Here is a 19,434-nt window from a genome sequence, read left to right as displayed (position 1 = left end):
TTTCAATAATTTTAAGTGTTAGTCTTTAGAAAGTACTTCTAAAATTTTAAGGAATAAAAATATGAAAAAAAAAAAAAAATAGGTATAAAATTATCCATTCAAATTAGTTTTTTTTTTCATTTGTATCAGTTAATAAATGATAGTGCTTTCTTTAACTATTATGAATATAATTATGTTTTAAATCATTTAATTAAGACCTTGATAAGTTAAAATCTCACAATGTATTTTTAGTATAGTAATATATTATTTCTGAAGCACTGTATCTGTGTTTATTGTAAATTGGCATTTAATGATGTAATTTCTATTTCAGTGATTCATCATCTTCAAATAAAAATTCCTATGACTTGAGTCGGACAAAATCTTTTCGTGTGGAGCCAAAAAATCATAGGATATTCCGTGCCTCAGATCTAGTCCAAGGAAAACTTTTAGGAAAAGGATTTTTTGGCCAGGTGTTTCAGGTATGTTTATTGCACTGTATTAGTTCTTAACCTATAGTAAAAACTATTTCAGAACATAATCATGAAAGCATTTTAACAAACAAAATTAATTATGTGGTTATTTCCTCAATTAGGTTACACACAGAGAAACAGGAGAAGTGATGGTAATGAAAGAATTGTATCGTGTTGATGAAGAAGCTCAAAAAAATTTCTTGAAGGAAGTGGCTGTACTTCGTTCTCTCTGTCATGAAAATGTCCTTCATTTTATAGGTGTTTTGTACAAAGATAAAAAATTACACCTAGTCACAGAATATATTAGTGGAGGTACACTGAAGGAAATTATTCATGATCTTTCCCAAACATTGCCATGGGCACAAAGAGTCAGTTTCGCAAGAGATATAGCATCGGGCATGGTAAACTTATTTATTTGAAACTAAATTTTTGTCACTTGCATTGTAAAATTGCTATTGTTAAGAGTATATTTTATTTAAAAAGAAAATAGAAGTCTTACTTTTAAGATATTTTTGTTGAATGGTTTATTTAAAATTAAATCATTTACTGCGGTAAAGGATTCTAGAATAAAAACTTTTGCAACATTCTTAAGACATTGCAAAATTATATTTTGTTTTTGATATATTTTCAAATTTATTATGAAAATTCTTAATAATAATATCAAGTTACCTGGATATTATTTAATTACAGATTAAGTTTTAAATATAAATTTTTATAGCTAAATATTGTATTTTTATCTTATATTCAGGTATGAGTCAGTGCTGTCTGTATCTTATTTTGTGCCTAACAACTTGTAGTTTTTTTTTTTTTTTTTTTTTTTTTAATATTCTCAAAATTTTGTTTTCACTATAAGAAACTTAAAAATTTATCAATACTATATTCAAATAATTTAGTTCTAAATTACTGTTTTATTATTTTTGTCAATTTGCACAAATTTTTTGTCTGAACTTCCTATGAATTCTATTTTTAAATTGTGTTTGAAAACAAGCAAGATAAAGGCTTGCTACTGGTAATATGGTTTAAGATGTTAAAACATTTACTTTTCATCAAACCAGCTCTGTGCTGGAGCTTTGTTGCTATCTATTATGCTGTATTAAAATATTATATTTGTATTTGCACTACATATATTGAGCAAACCCTGCTGGGCTTTTTCCTAAAAACATGGTTTGTTCTTAATAAAACAGATTTAAGTTACATAGCTTCATAGATAGGAATTATATATTCTTTTATAAGTAATCAAAAAGTGAAATTAAGTAAACTAGAAATAAAAATTCAAATATGCTCTAATTGTAGGAAATGTATTTATCTATTTTAATATTTACTGCCCAAAAGTGTAGTTTGCTGTATTTTGGTTGCAGTTTTTTGTTATATATATAAAACAAGGTATTGATGTATTCATCTTTTAAACTTAAAAGACAGAAGGCATATCTTAGATATCTATATATTCAATTCCGTATTGCAAAAAACTTCTCTGCTTCTGAAGATTGTCTTAATATGATTTTCTTTTCATTTGAAAGATTTATTATGAGTGTATCAAATTTATTATGAGTTATATTAGAATTTTCATGTTTTACAGTTTTGTGTGCTTATGGAAAGTTATGTTTCACTAAATATAAATATTTTTATATGAATTGAATAAAAGTGTAACATAGAATTCAATTATTTATAATGCAAATATACCAACCATCTTAACATATGTTATTAAACTTTGTACCCCTCTTAAAAAGAAATTATGTTTTATCTGTATGGTTTGATATGAACCACCTTTTTGTTATACCTTTAAGGGCTCAAAATTATTTTACATTGAGCTAATTTTATTTAAATATAAATTTATTGATCTAGAATGTATGTTCCATACTCCAACTTTTGTAATGTCACTGGTGCCAGATATCCTTCTTGACATGATATTAAAGTTTTTACCAGTTTAAGAGGTAGAAAATAAATTAAAAGCTTTTAATTATATTAGAATGGATATATGTTACTCATTCCAAGTACATTTTACAAAGTATATCAATATATCCCTAATATAAAGAATATCATAGGGAATGGTCATATAATGTCTTGAGGCAGGATTCTATAGATTTACCATATTTAATTGTACTGATTGATATTTGCAGAAGTTACTCCATCTATCATTTACAGTATTCTTATCCTTGCCTGAAACAAATGCAAGTTAATATAAATTAATTTGCTCTGACGTTAAATTTCATATCGAACTAATTGTAAATTTCTTATCTGCGCATTTATCTGAGATGGCCAAGTGGATAGGGCTACTGAACACTTGTAACCTATGTTTGAATACTGCCAAACAGATTGTTAGGGTGCTTTCAAGGTTTTCTCCATGTATAATGTAAATATGAAAGGGTTTCCCTTCGAAAATTGGAGGTGAATATTCTTCCTCGTGTACTTTGCTATATATATATATATATATATATATATGTTCTTTTGAAAAGGCCTTATATTTTAAGAAAATGGGAAAACATGGTATGAATAGCTTTTTTACTTTTAAAGAAGGATTTACATGCATAAAATAGTATTTATTTTTGCTTGGTCTGAAGTATTAATTTCTGCTGATATTATATAGAATTGGGTTTATAAGAATAAGTTTAGCAGAATACAAGATCTGACCTTATTAAAATTTCAAGATTTCTCCAATATTGGATTTAGGAAATTTCTGGATTTTAAATAATCAATTAAATCTAGTAAGATTACATGTAAAAATTATAAAATTAAAAGTATGAAAGCTTGTGAAGTAATAAAGCATTTATTATCTTAAAGAGACAAAACATTTACATGTACACAAAAGGAGGGAAGAAAGCTCTATGTTAATATTTTGTTTTTTCCAATGCAAGTTGTTGAGGCTTTCACCTCCCCCCACAAAAAAAAAATTATAAAGGGAAATATTTTCTTGTTCAGTTACATTATGCAAATTTTATAATTGCCATGCTTGTGAGAACAACTTAACTGGTGCCTTTAAAAAATTTCCAACATTAGCATATGTCTATGATGCCATATGTCCATATTGTCTGTGGAAGCATTATCTGTAGGCTTAATGTCTCATGACATTGCAATACTCTATACAACACAGATTTTGTATTAAAATATTTCAAGAATTCTATAACAGTCTTAATATTGTATTGATTTTAAGAAGTGTAATTTATATCTGTATATCAGTGCCTGCAAAATTCCAATATCCATTGGCTGATTGATGAAGTTTCAAGGGAAGAGTAAAGTAGAGATGTTATCTTTTACTAAAACTGTAATTTTTATTATAATAATAGAGTGAACAAAGTAATAAGCTGGATTAAATCAGAAAGTTAAGAAAAAATGGAGTTCGCAGCTTTGGGGAAGGTTAGAATTTATTTCTTCTTCTTCCCTGCTATTCTAACAAGAGAAAGCTAGTATGCACAATATTCTACTCCAAATAAACATTGGTCTTTGGTGCTCACATTTTGTGTACAAGGCTAGAAAAGACAGACAAATTCTGCCACCTTACTCAACCATTCAAGAGTCAAAAATGAAAAGGGGATCCATTTCATTCAAGCTGAAACAGTGTGCAGAACTATCTTATATTATTATGGATAATGATGCTTTTCAGATGAAAAACTCAGCTAATTGAAACCAAAATCAATTTATGGTATACTCTGTTTTATTTGAATGTCATATTATATATTCCTACTCTTTGTAAGGGGGAAAAAAAAAAAAAAAAAAAAACGTAAAAAAAAGTTTCATGTGAAATTTGGATAATATATCATTATGGTTATTGGACATCTGATTTTCTGACTTTATCTTCCTTTGTGACTGCATGCTGGAGACAGGTATGTCATAAGCATCCCAAATGAACGCAAAATGTCCCAAATGTCACTAGCAGCCAGATTATGCACTGGTGCATCACTGCTTGCATTTATCTACTAGATGGTTGTATCATATATCCACTTTCAAACATACACATTCTTTTAGAATTTTTTAAATCACTGGGTGGCACTTTGTGTCCACTATAGTTAGCTTATTTGAATATATACATTGTTGACTCTGTCTCCATAAAGTACTTTGATGATTCATTTAGGTGTATGAGTGGCAGATATAAAGTAAACAAAACCCAGCTGATGCGCTGCTGAATCTTTATGTGATATAAATATTGGACAATTTTCGATGCTTCAAATTTCTTTTTTGTCTTTTCTCTTATGAGAAGATGGGGAGTGGAGCTGTGGTTTTAGAAACTCATATTTTTATTCAGTTTACATCTTCTTTAGATAGTAGATGTAAGTTTTTACCCTGATTAAGAGAGTTAAACTAATATTGTGATGTCTAAGAGAAAGAAATTTTTAATGGAAGAAGAGTATATCCGATGGTAAATGAACTCATGAGTGACTATTTTGACACTAAAACTTTTCTAAGACTTAACCCGTTTGCGACAGGCACCTCTGTTACCGAAGCGTTCTCTTGGAGCGGCGCATTAACAGGATGCGTCGTCCTGTGGGGACGGGCAATTTACCCTTCTAAGCCTAACTTTGGAAAAAAATTCGTATAAATTAAATTTGTCATCCAATTTTTACAATTTGGGGTACATTATGAGAAGAATATTCAGGTAGTCGTCAGAATTAATTTTAGGTCTTTATTATTATATTTTCCTTAAAAATTTTATAAAATACTCATTCTAGAATAGCATAATTTTCCCCTTATCCCACAAATAAATGTATATGGAAAAATATCCAAACAATCGCAGATTTTATTTAACACAACACACAATTAAAATTAAAAAATATTAAAACTGTCAATGAGCAAACAACAAAAAGTAAGCAATGTTTCAAAATGAGACAGTGTATGATATTCTTTGAAACGTGAGTGTACGCAAATGTCCAACCAACATTGCATTAGTCACAGGAATATAATATCTGCTGCTATTTTACTCAGCAAATTTGACTCATTTAGCATTAGTGTATTTTCTACAGTCAGATAGTGCTTTTGTTTTGCCATTAAAAAAAAAAAAAACTCTCGCTAAGCGATACAAAATATTCGTCTGAATGCCGGAAATCTCAAAGAGTAATTAAAAAAGTCTCTAATTATAGAACGTCTACTCCACTATAACCAATAAAAAAATAAAATAAAAATAAGAAAAAATAATAAATTAAATTAAAAGTATTCTAGAGCATCCAGAGCATGTTCATTTGTTTATATAAAATGATGCAGTAAGAGCCATTGCATTACTCAACACTAACGAATTAGCGATTGTGTATATTCTACGTTTAGGTACTGCTTTCGTTTGCCATTAAAAAAAGATACGTTTTGCTGACAATTAAAAATATTCATCTCAAAGCATGAAAAGTCTAAGAGTAATAAAAAAAATAAAATAAAATAAAAAAAAAAAAGGAAAAAAATGAGTAATAAAAAAAATCTCTAATGCTAGAACGTGTATCCCTCTATATCGCAAAAATAAAAATAAAAAGTACGTCAATACAGCGAGAGCACATGCATTTGTTTATATCAAATGGCACAGTTAAAGAGACATTACATTGCTCAACACCCACCCACGAACTTCACTCTCATTCCGAAACAAAATACCAAAAATAAAAATCATTGCATAGGAATGAAGGTAAATATACTTAACTTTCGATATATTTCCCCATAAGAGGCATATAGCTACATCTAGTGACAACAAAAAGTATTAATTAAAAGTGCTATCTAAAAAGTCAAATGTGGTACACCCAGCCGGTAGAGTGAATTAAATGGCGATTCAAATATGACACACCCGGCCGTGAGGTAATGTTCGCTGCTGATGCACATATGACATGCCCCTATTGAACGGGTTAAGTGAGGGTAATGATTTGGATACTAAAATTTTGTCAGAGACTGAATTGGGAGCTTGTTTTGCTTTCCCCTTACAATCCAGCACAACAGTGGATACTCCATCAGGAACTTGATCTGTTAAGAAATTGATGCCTTATGAATTTATAGAAGCAGCAGGAGTAAATCTGATTCAAAGTTATATGAATGAGATTGAGTTTTTTCACTTTTTTCGATGATGATCTACTGAACATAATAATTAAAAAGACATAATTTCTCTAAACAAAAGATGAGTGCAAATCCATTTTATCCAAAATCAACAGCATTTACTTTTGTAGATGTGCCTAAAATGAAGGAATTCCTAAGATTAATTATTCTACCAGGAATAATTAAAAAGTCTGATCTCAAAATATATTTCACAACTAATGAAATGTTAGCAACTATCTCACACTGTTTCCTTTCTGAATCATTTATACTGTAATATTTAATCATATATTTTATTATTTTATATACATTTAGATATAGATTTAAATAAGTTTTGTACAACAGTTAATTAAGATGAGTTAAATATTTGATTTTGAATTTAGCTTTTAATTAAAATGTTTTCAGAATGTCTTGATGTTTTATATTTATGATTATATTACTCTTAAATCCTATTGCAGGAAAAAATCAAAACAATTTTTAAGTATGGCTTAACCATATTTCTAGATCAATAGCATCTTCAAGGTGAGTTGCGCTGAGTTGCATGCTGTCACATAAGAGGATGAAATACTGCTGCATATAGTATGATACCCCCGTCATGAAGGGGTTGAACTGTAATACACTGCTGGCCATTAAAATTGCAACATCAAGAAGGAATGATCTGAGAAACATCAAAATTCAAAGGAAGAAAAAGTTGGGATATGCAAATGATTAGTATTTCAGCACATACAGACTACGCAGGAGAAAGAAATGACATCTGAAGCACTGCATAAAAGAAAAGTTGTGTAGTGGACTTCTCATTCAGAAAGTGCATCGTAAGGTTAGAGTTTGCTCAGAGTATCGTGTTATGCTTCGACAACACCCTCCCATGACTAATGCCAGAGAGAACAGATACTTTGTGAGGTCAGCCCTGTAAAATTGTATGATCACATCACAGACCATAAGTCAGGAAATGGGCATGTTTGCAGCATGCTCAGTATCAGCTCGTAAGGTGTGTCGACGTTTGCATCAGCGTGGTCAATCAGCAGGGTGACCATTACTTTGAGTTCTCTTGACAATGCAGCATAGAGAGAGATGGCGATGCTGGTGCACCAGATGACAAAGCTGGGTACAGGAGTGGCATAATGTCATCTTTTCAAACAGTCCCGGTTCTGTGTACAGTATTCTGATGGCCATATACATATTTGGATTGTCTGAGGGGACCACACATCCCCTGCTTGCATTTGATATTGGCATAGGGGCCCTGTACCTGGTGTGATGGTTTGGGCAGCCATTGGGTACACGACACAGAAATCTCTAGTTTGAACCGAAGGTAATTTGTATGAAGATGAGTACATTTCTGATACTTTACATCCAGTGGTTGTGTCCTATCTTCGAAGCCCCCAAATGCCATGTTCCAACAAGAAGACCATGTGTTGCACATCGTGTTCTGACCTTCCTCGATACACAGGGTATTCATTTTCTTCCCTAGTCTGCACAGTCTCCACATCTGTCACCCATTGAAAACATCTGGTCATGGTTTGCTGAGATATGGCCCGTCACCCCTCTCCGGCTAATACGGATGATGAAATGTGGCATAGACTTGAAGCAGCATGGAAGGAGTTGCCCATTTCTGTCATCCAAGCCTAGTTTGACATGCCTAATGGAGTAAGGGCCGTTTTAGCTGCCAGTGGTGGCAAACGTTTCTACTAACATATCGTTCAATAAGTCCGGGGACTAAACAACAGATGGTGTTAGTATTATCAACTTGACTTCGTTGTTTGAAAGGACTAACCTTCAAATAACATATATCTGATTTTCATGGCAATCGGATCAGAAACAGCGAAGCTGCTGTGGTGAAAACTTGTGCATTTGTGGACAAAATGGACAAAAACGAATTTCGTGTGTTGATCAAACATCGCTATTTAATGGAAAAATACCGTGCATGCTTAGCAGTGGCTTAAAATATTATCCAGACTCTGGTCCATAAAAGCAACCATTTGCCGGTGGTATGCTGATTTCAAGCACGGTCACAAATGATGCAGCACTCTCTGGTAGGCCAAATGAAGCAGTCACTCTAAAAAATGTGAAAGAAGAGTTGAAAATCATGCTGAATGACTGCAAAGTGAAAGTTCGTGAGATTGCTGAGATGGTAAATGTATCAACTGGAAATGCATGTACAATTTTGCACAAAAAGTTGGGCATGAAAAAAGTATTTTCCAAATGGGTGCTGCGTGAGCTCACAATCGAACAAAAGCAACAAGTCAACAATTTACAGAGCTGTTTGTCACTGTTTACTCGCAGATTTCTTGCATTAGCATATGACAATTGATGAAACATGGATCCACTATTTCACTCCAGAGTTGAAGCGGCAGTCAGCTGAGTGGGGTGTACCCGATGAAAGCCATCCGAAGTGTCCAAAAATGAAACAGTTAGCTGGCAAAGTCATGGCATCAGTGTTTTGGGATGCGCAAGGTATAATTTACATCGACTACCTTGAAAAGGGAAAATCGATCAATATTACAGTGAGTTACTAGTGTATTTGAAGGATGCAATCGCAAGAAAACTACCTCGCATGAAGAAGGAAAAAATCATCTTCCATCAAGACAATGCCTCGTGCCACAAGTCAATGCAAACATTGGTTATATTGAACAAGTTGGGCTTCACTCTGCTTCCTCACCCACCATACTCTCCAAATCTAGCCTCCAGCGACTACTGGCTCTTTGCTGATCTCAAAAAGATGCTCCAGGGAAAAGGATTTGGCTTCAATGAGGAAGTCACCGCTGCCACTGAAGCTTATTTTGCGTACAAGGACAAATTGTTTTATAAGCATGGTAGCGAAAAGTTAGAAAAGCATTGGAATGATTGTATAGCTCTTGACGGTGATTATGTTGATGAATAAACATGAATTTTGTGAAACAAATGTTAGTTCCAGGACTTCTTGATCGGTGTGTTAATTTCACAGCCCTGTAAACTTCCAAAAATGCCTACAAGTTTAATCATTTTGCCTTCAGGCCATACTGTTTATGTGCAATAAATATCTTTTTTATATTTACTTTCCTTCATGGTGTTGCCATTTTAATGTCCAGCAGTGTAGCTTCTACTGTATGTTTAAATTTATTAGACTGTATAACTCTCTCCGGTTTGTAGTGATAGGCATCAAAAATTATTATCCCATGTTGTAGAGTTAAGATATTAATGGCACGAGTTAATTTGTAAAGCATGACGTAATCTGAAATGGAATAAAATAGAGAAACATTTAGCATTAATTAATATCATTTTTTTTTATTCCCAAATTACTGGAAGAAGAAACACATTAAATATTACTAAATAATGCATAAAACCTAAAAGCAAGAATAATGTAATAAATATGCAGCTCAGATAAATGGAAACAACGTGTAAGGTAGATTCACTTTAGAAATTGCAAAGCAATGAGTTTTTTCTTAGGTAGATTTTAAAATTAAAAACCATATTTATTAACTATTAAATAACATTTCAATAATAATTATTATATAAAAATGTTGTTTTTACTATCAGTTATATGTATTAAGTTGCATGTAATTTTTTAAGATGTACAATTTTTCAGGCATATCTTCATTCTATGAATATAATTCATCGAGATTTGAATTCAAACAATTGCCTTGTTAAAGAGGTAAGAATTTTTTTAACTAAATATTATTGATATCTGCCTTTTTAATGGAGTTTTAGTCTTATTGCAAATTGAATATTGCTTAAAATCCTGTAAATTGGTTTCAATCACAAATGGGAGTATTTAATCTATTCAGAGAAAGAAAATAAATGTGGGAGTTCTCAAGTAAATTGAGGGCTGTTGATACATCTTTTTAATGAGGATCAGCCAGATCTTCATTAAAAAGATGTATTAACAGTTAACAATTGAAATTAATTTTGTAACTGAGAATAAATAATATTAAATTGCATATTCAGATATGAAAGATTGTGCCTTTTGTTTTTATTTTTATTCTGAGAAAAACCTCAGTAATTACCCAAAATTTTACATTTATGAAAAAAATTGAGGCTTTTACTCCTGATCTGTTATAGTATCTTCATAGTCCAAAGGTGCTTTGTTCCTGAAGGCTTTGTTACTTCCTATTGTTTTTGTTTTGCGATTTTGCGTCAATTCACTTCAAACGGCGAATCACTTTTCAAACTGTTGCCACAAAGTATTATCACCCTGTGTTATATTTAAAGAAATTAAATAATGAAAAATCTGCATAAATATATGTATATTTCTCGCATTGTGATAAAACAGCAGTATGTAGAGCCATTGAATTTTGAATGATGTAATTCTCCTACGAATATGGGCATGTGGGAGACCAAATTTGAAATTTATTTTATTATCGATTTCCTATTTTAAGAAACTTTAACGAATTTTTATTAATAAACTCAAGGATTTCAAAGCGAGCAATGGCAACATTGTACAGAAAAAACATTTTTATCTCCAATGCGTGAGTCTCTGTATCGGAAATTCTAAAGGATATGCTCATTTTAAAACTATTTTGTGATATTACTGTTGAACTGAATTTTATGGTTTAAGTGTGAAGAACGTGATATGTGTGCGTGTGTGTGAGAGAGAGAGAGAACTATAGTTTTGGTAGTGATCAGATAAAGCTATTTTCAACATTTATTTCATTTTCAAGAAAGGAAAAAGGCAATACATAAACAACTAGATCATAGTAAGAATTGAATTCATGTGCTTAATTTCAAACTGGCAGTCTGATTTCCAGCATGCTGTCTGAGATGGTCCATCTGTTAAAATTAATATGCTATTTTATTTATTGCTTTATTAAGTTTTAAAGAAATGTATTATAACCCACTATTTTTATTAAATGCTAATCAGAATAGAACTTGGAACTTTCTGTAGACATTCCTAATATGTTTTACTTAAAAATTTTACTATATATTAATTTATCTAAATTTGGAATTATAATATTTTGTCTTTTCTATGGCTGAGCTATGGCAGGAGCACAATGTTTTTCAATAAACATTTTGCAATGAAACAAAACATTTCACCGATTTTTATTTATTTATTGACTGGTGATAATTTGATTAGAAGGTTGCTGAAGTGGGTTGAAAATTACCAGGTTTAAGCAAAGGTCATGTGTTATTTTGTTTCACTAACAAGTGACACTTATTATTTAATGTTTCACTAAACTAAAGAATATATCCTTATATAATAACTAAAAATCACATTTCCAAAATCTGTAAGTGATTGTTCTGCGGCTAAGATTTTGGTGCTGTTTTTATGTTCTGTATGTAGTTTTTCTGTTTGAACGTTTATAATTATCTGTTGTATATTTATTACGTATTACTGCACTTTTGATATTTAAGTTAACTATATGGAACTGCTTTGCTTTTTTATATTAGTGATATCTTCAAATATATCTAGCAGTAAAATTGTATGTATTTGTTTAAATACATATATTACAGAACTGTATGTATACATATTTTACAGAACTGTAATACAGAACTGTATGTGCTTAAGTATGTTTGAACTAGTAAATAAGAAATCCAATTTTTAAAAAATGTTTGCCATTCGTAAAGTAAAGCAATATTATTTGCATTCTGAATTTAAGGTATTTTTTATTTGATAGTGTAACATATTTGAAGTCAAAATTTTGTGTTCAGTTTTAAATAATTAAAATGCACAATTTATATTGTGAAGCTGATCTGTTTAATGTTGCTACTTTTATTAATCATCACCACATTTTATGCTTTCTTTTTCCTTCAAAAATCATTATTCTGAATTTAAAATGTTTTTCTTTCAAAAGGATAAAACAGCTGTTGTTGCTGACTTTGGTTTAGCTCGGATTATTTCAGATCAGAATATTCATCATTCTTCCCGGCGGTATGGAAAAAGAAACACTCCCAAAAAGTATGAAAGGAAGAAGAGATACACTGTTGTAGGGAACCCATACTGGATGGCACCTGAGATGATGAAAGGCAAGAAATATGATGAAAAAGTTGATATATTCTCCTTTGGCATTGTTTTATGTGAGGTAAACTTTTTGTTCTTTTTCAGTGTTGGACTCTAAGGTGTAGAGGATTTAAATAAAAATTAAAATACAGTAAAATTTCTGCTGCCTTGCACAGGACTAAAATTTCTAATAGTTTTAATCTAATTGAAATTTAATTTAGTTAAGAGTGAAATTTAAATTGCATATTAAGGTATAAAAGATTTTGCTTTTTGTTTTTATTCTTATTTTTACTATTTCATTTTACTATTCTTATTTTCTATTTCATTAGTTAATTAAGAAAATTCTCTTAAACTGTTAAAACATATGCAGTTTAAGAGAATTATAATGCACATATTACATCAATTATGCCAGATGAACAAAATTTTAAGATTAAGCTAGAAGCTAAGTTTTAATAATAATTAAGATCTGAGAAATTTTATTTAGGTTTTTTTCCTTGCAGTGATACAAAATGACTAATTGTTCAAAGCTAAAACATTATAATAATATTTAAAACCAATACTTAAAAAGTGTTGTGATGTAAATTTCCATATTATTATACTACTCTCAAATGAGTTTAAACAGTGGTGTGTGTTATAATTATTTTATTTTTTCAGATAATTGGAAGAGTTTTGGCAGATCCTGATTACTTACCTAGAAGTCCAGATTTTGGACTTAATACTGTAGTTTTTAAAGAAAAATTTTGTGCCACTTGTCCTGAAACTTTTTACAACATTGCCTTCCTTTGCTGTGATTTGGACCCTGAAAAGCGGTATGAAACATGCTGAATTTATCTTGGAATCTAGAAACATTTTATTGAAATAAAAATGTTACTTTAAGAGACAAATATAGAATTATGTTTCAGCTGTACTACCTTATTTATATATAAAGATAATACATAAATAACATAATTTTAATATACAGTACAAAGTCCGAAATCCTGACATCCATTATCCGGAATGATCTAAAATCCGGACCTCAAAGCCACAGACTTCTCCCCCCCTTCTTCTTTTTTTTTTCTTCTTGTTGTTGGCTTTATGCATGCGCATTTGATTTTTCCTTCCATAATGAAACATGTGGAAATTTCTGATTCGTAATTTCACTTAGGCACTAAATAAAATACATCATTATGGAAAAACAATCATGTAAGCATAAATTTGTGATATTAATAATTTGGCTCCGTAGCTGAGTATCTACTTGGCATATACCGTATTTAACGGCATATAAGACGCACCCTTATTTACTAGAAGGCCACACACAAGGAAAAGAATTTTCAGTAGTTCGCGCGATAGCGCAGTACCACAATAACTTAAAATGTGGTTTCTTTTAGTTATTACGTTTCAATAAAAGCCACATAAACAATTATTGAATGCAATTACCATATTTTTATTAAGGAAAATTAACAAACGGCAAGCTATTTTGAACATGATATGTAAATTTGAGTAATGAATAAACGGCATGCAATCAAACATAATAAAGCAGAAACAACAAAAAACACAGATTCAAGGAAAACGTTGCCTATCATGAAATTAGACTTTAATCACTTTCAAAACATTAAAATCCTTTTCACTATCATCATCATCGAAAATGAGAATATCGTCATCACTATTGTTTCCGTCATCGCTAGTATCACCTTCTTCGAATAATGCGTTGTCTTCTGTTCCATCAAGAGCATTACTGTTTCCGCACTTCTTAAAGGACTTAACAATTACTTCAGCCTTTACGTCCTCCCAAGATCTTTTTACCCACTCGCAGTCCACCAGGAATGACAGCTACTGGGTTTTTAATTCTCTCGCTTTATTCTTTATGGTTTCAGTTCTATGGGCGCTAAACTGATCCAAAACCAAAAGAGAGGGTTTTCTTAAGAGTTCACCAGGTAGCCTCGCCCATACGTTCTGTAACCACAGTTTCATTCCAGCTTTGTCCATCCAACCTTTCGGATGAGCATGAACAATTACACCCGTTGAAAGTTTTTCTTTCAGATGAGTTTTTCTTTTGAATATGAAAAACGGCGGTAGTTTTGTGCCATCAGCACAACGTGTTAGAACAGCCGTATATCGGGTCATTTTCATGACCTGCGGTTTTTATGGTTGTTGATTTAGACCCTTTAACACTCACAGTCTTGTTGGAGTGTACATCAAATGCGAGTGGAATTTCATCCATATTTCCTATTTGACCGAGCTCAAAAGAAGTTTTCTTGCGTGCATTTATAACAAACCTATGAAATGCTTGTATTTTTTCTTCATAATCTGCTGGTATTTTTCTGTTCAATAGTTGTTTTTGTGCACATTAATAAGCCTTGCCTTTTCATGAACCTGTAGCACCAGCCCTCAGACCCTGAAAAGTTCTGATTCCCATGTTTTACTGCAAATCATGTGGCCTCATTGATTATCATTTTGGTTGAAACACTTATCTCAGATTTCCTCTTATCTATCACCCACATTTTTACGCCATTTTCAAGGTCAGGCCAAGATGAAGCTGGGCATCGAAGGTTATGTTTTTGTTTTTTAGAAGTCTTCAGTTGATCTTCTTGCAGTCGCTAAGTACGTATCATTTCTTCGGTAGGTGGTGGACCGAAATGCCTTGCTGCTGCCCTGTTTCCATGCACTTTGGTGTAGTTTAACACTCCTAGTTTATACTGAATCGTATAGCTTAATCTCTTGTTTCCTGTAGTCATATTTTCCAGATTATTTTTTTTAAACAAATAGTTTTAAGCACCAATACCGACACGTTTATACAGAGTAGCACCGATACGTGTGTCGGCTGAGTCAAAGAAAGTCTATGTAAAGAAGGAAACGCTCCATAGACGTAATGTGACCATCGAACCTGATCGAACTTCAACATCAGCTTCGAGCTTTGGCGCTTTTTGGCGACATATTTCACGCAAGCACAAAATAATTATGGCAGATGTAGAAAAAGTTATGTGTTTTTAGACCTTTATCCGGCCTAAAAATAGCATTAAGTATTGAAAGTTAGCATGTGCCCTTCATGTATAAGATGCAGGTAACTTTTTTGAGACCAAATTTAGGAAAAAAAGTGCGTCTTATATGCCGTCAAATACGGTATCTCAAACCGAAACATTCACCTATTTTATATCCGTGGCGAGTCATTATTTATTATATTTGGCTGTCTTCACCTCATGTTTATCAATACATGACAGCTTCAGTAATAACTCATGCAGTGATGTCTAAATTTTTTTTTTCATATTAGTAATTTAATAACAAGAATATGACAACCTTTTATTCTAACATGTTTGGCAATGATTATAGATTTTTAAATGCTCTAAGAAATGTTGATGAAAAAAAAAATTAACAAAAATTTCTTTTCATATGCTAAAAATAGATTTTGTTAATGAAACTCGTATGCCAAAAGATTACATTTAGTGCTGTTTTAATTAAGAATAATTGACATGTTATTCACCATAAATCCAGAAGCGGAGGCAGAATATGTCGGCACCAGATGGCAGAATTTAATTTAGGGAAAGCACTGAGATCCAAAGTTTAGGTGTGGCGAAAATTTAGAACTTAGGCAGGCACTTTGTAGCAGAATTTAGGACCCGCAGAGACTGCACCGGGCGGTATCTAGCACCAGCCCTAGATAATATATGTGGGAGTTTATTTATTCAGGACTCGGATTAGTTTTAAGTATAGTAAATAACTAAACTAATACAATTCAGGCTTAATTCATTATGCAACAGGAGCAAGACAAAATTTAGCGGAGTAACTTGGCTTTCGTCGCCAATCTTGTGATACACAGCCAATAATGTATAACGGATGCTATTAAGCTAGGTTAAAATTATCTTTACTGATTCTAAGGCATTTCAATTAATGTAGCAGATTGTGCTGTTCCTTAATCGTTTAATCTGATCCAGCTTATTATTTTTTTCAGATTGTTGTTATTAGAGCAATTTTATAAAAATTAAGTTTGAATTTTCGATTATGTCGAAAAGAGTTTCCAATTCTGGATCTGCAAAGCGAAAGCATGTTTTGATGTCCATTAAACAAAAAGTGGAATTACTGCAAAAAAATGGATAAAGGCATATACATCTCAAAATAATGCGAGGAGTATGGCATTGGAAAGTCAACTGTATATGACATAAGAAAAACAGGGTTCGTATGGTCCTCAAGAGTCCTTAAAAGTCCTTAGGAATTTTGAGACCGATTTTTGTTTCTTAAAAGTCAGCCCAAAACGGCAGAATTTCCTTAATCATCTGAAATTTCTATCTGTTTTTACGACTGCTATTTTGAGTTAGAACTAGCATTTTGTAGGAATATTTTTGGCGATTCACTGACAAGTATGGTTATCTTTTGAATGGGTTCATGGGTTATAATTTGTTCCTATTTGTAATATAAATCATGGGACTGAGCAAAAGTAATATGTAAGCATTTCGAAATTATTTTATTTTTTCAAATGAAGAGCTCTTAAACATCTTTTTCCTTTTGGGGATGGGAATTCTTTTATTAAACAGTTCTAAATTTGGAGACTTATCAACATTTTGGTGCTTTTAAGATCAGTTCGTATAGAAAAATTTTAAGATCCGAAATCTGGGAATTTTTTGACGTTTTTTTTAAAACATTGCAACATTGATAAATTTCATTAACATAATAATATATAGAAATTATATTAAAAACATAACATTAAAATAAAACATTGTTATTTTTCACTGTCATACAAGTTTCATTTTGGCCACCTATTATACAATATTTGAATCTGGATATTAAACAAGGTATAATGCTATAAAGTGCAAATTACAAAACAGTTCTTAGCAGAAGCGAAATAACTATGTAATTTATTAACTCGGCATTACACGCGCGAGAAAACCGAACGGCATTACACGCGCTGGGTGTGTCATACCCAGGGTAGTTTCTTCATATTTTCTACTATAAAATTTACACAAAACATAAAACAGAAGAAAAAGATAAAAGTCGAAACAGTTTTAAACATATATTTCAAATATTACTTACAATTATTCTGTACATTTCCTGCAAATACATGCCATGTGTTCCATACACACATGTTTTTGACATTTTTCACAAATATATTTTGTTTTTCTGTTCCTTTTAGATCCACATTCAGCACATCTTTTAATTATTACTTTTGCCTTCTTAGCAGATGGTTGAGAGTCCTCATTCTTTACCAGTTTTACTTTCAAACTTTGCGGGAGCATTGTTGGCTGGCTTCTGATCTTTTTGTAGTCTTCGATTAGTTTAAATCCCAAACTTTTCAGAAAAGAACGTCGTGTTCGATTCTGAATCGGTAGTTCCTTAGTGGATAGCAAAATAACGCGTGCATTTATAGCAGCTGCATTCAACATTGCATAAAATATCATCATAGTCCATCGATTTGTTTTTTTAGTTGTTGAATACGTTGCAGCCAATTCGTAGACAACATCGACAGCTCCTTTCGTTATATTATACAAAGTTATTATTTCGGGTTTCTTTGATTCTCCAGTAGTGATGTCTATTGCATTATCGTTATGCATTGTTGACAGCAGAAGAACATTTTTACTCTTCTTTGGTACATACGAAACAATAGTCATTTCTTTCTGAAATCCAAACATGGAAGAGTAAACGTCCCTTTTTTTTTTGTACTCAAGAATATTGGAGGAATTTCTTTCTTATTTTTTCCTCAATGTTCCAACAATCGCTATATTTTTTTCAAAAGTTCTTTTGAAAGTGGATAAGAAGTGTACCAGTTATCCACTGTTAGATTTCTTCCTGAATTATACAGAGGTTCCCTCAATCTTTTTACGACACTACTGGGAGAATTATCTACTTGAAATGGACCTTTCGGCTGTTTACCGGCATATATTTCCATTTTCCAAGTATAGAACACTCTCGAATTGACGAGCGCAAAAACTTTTATTCCATACTTCGATGGTTTCTTTGGTATTTATTGGCGAAATGAACATCGCCCTCTAAAAGATTCTAATTTCTCGTCTATGGTTGCGTACTCTCCAACGTTGTACAATTTTTGACAGTTTTCTACAAAATTTTCGAAGAATTCACGTATTGGGGCCAATTTGTCTAATTCTTTTCTGCTCTGGCGAGTTTCTATATTATGAAATCGGATGCATCTCAATATAAAATAAAAACGTGTTGATGACATGGTTGTACAGAATATTTCTATCCCAGTGCCGTCTGTTGCCCAAAGATCTCGTATATACACATGTGATGATTTATGCAAACCAACGAGATAAAGCAATCCAATAAATGCTTTAATTTCAGCCTCATTAGTTTCTTTTGCATCTCTTTCCCGTGAAAAACGCTCTCAAATCGATTCTATAAAACTGTTAGTCCAATGCACTAACTTCTTTATCATATCAGAAGATATAAATAAGGAGGTTCCAAGCATTCACAGGAGAAGTTACATTCTTTGAAACGGGTGTATTTCCTGGGAGTTTTGATATTATATTTTTCGCAGAAATTCTAACATTAGCTTTGAATTTTTCTTTATTCCACTTCGTTATGTTATTTCTTCCGATAAAATAATTATCTTCACTTGAATTTGAAACATCGGTTCAGAATCAGATTTAATTTCTGTTGAAGAATCATGATCACTACAATATTCTTCGTCATCTGGCTCTTCATTACCTGAAAAATCACTATCTTCCTCTATATTTCTTCATCAGAAGAAACAGTATCCAGTAAATTTTTCAAATACCGCATTTCTTCGTCATAAGTGCGGTAACGCGCCATAATGAAAGAACGATTTAGATACGTCTGCCTGTACTGAGAACAGTTACAGAAATGCTCTCTCTGGGTGTGAGATACCCAACCCCCGCGATTTAAGGAGATCTATTTTTAGAATTCTTTCGACGATTCTCCCCTTCCAAGGGTTATGACCTTTGAGGTAGTTGTAGAAGGTAGCTACATGAAGACTCATCCATTTTTGAAAAAAGTTTGGGAAGAAAAAGTGCGAAATAAGAGTCACTGGGTGTGAGACACCCAGCGCGATCAAACCCGGGTTAAAAATGTCTTCTTAATTTTTTCATGGTAAGAATTTTTCTATATAATCCTTTCAGAATATTCTGAATTCTTAGAATATGC

The 19,434-nt window shown here is 31.9% G+C and overlaps 1 protein-coding gene across 2 annotated transcripts in view; it reads left to right on the top strand.

The window, feature by feature from the left end:
• LIMK1 (LIM domain kinase 1) overlaps nt 1–19,434 on the top strand; it is an 85,391-nt gene that overhangs the window by 36,460 nt on the left and 29,497 nt on the right. For both annotated transcript variants that reach the window (XM_035353502.2, XM_035353501.2), the window contains exons 8-12: nt 311–458; nt 572–850; nt 10,000–10,065; nt 12,203–12,430; nt 13,003–13,157. In XM_035353502.2, coding sequence (XP_035209393.1) covers nt 311–458; nt 572–850; nt 10,000–10,065; nt 12,203–12,430; nt 13,003–13,157 — 876 coding nt within the window. The remainder of the gene's footprint in view (nt 1–310; nt 459–571; nt 851–9,999; nt 10,066–12,202; nt 12,431–13,002; nt 13,158–19,434) is intronic.

This window comes from Stegodyphus dumicola, chromosome 9, assembly GCF_044657685.1.
Source record: "Stegodyphus dumicola isolate Sdum_Otavi_A_Nest chromosome 9, ASM4465768v1".
Lineage (NCBI taxonomy): Eukaryota > Metazoa > Arthropoda > Arachnida > Araneae > Eresidae > Stegodyphus > Stegodyphus dumicola.
Note: the sequence above shows the minus strand (reverse complement) of the source record. Positions and strands in the feature narration are given on the sequence as shown.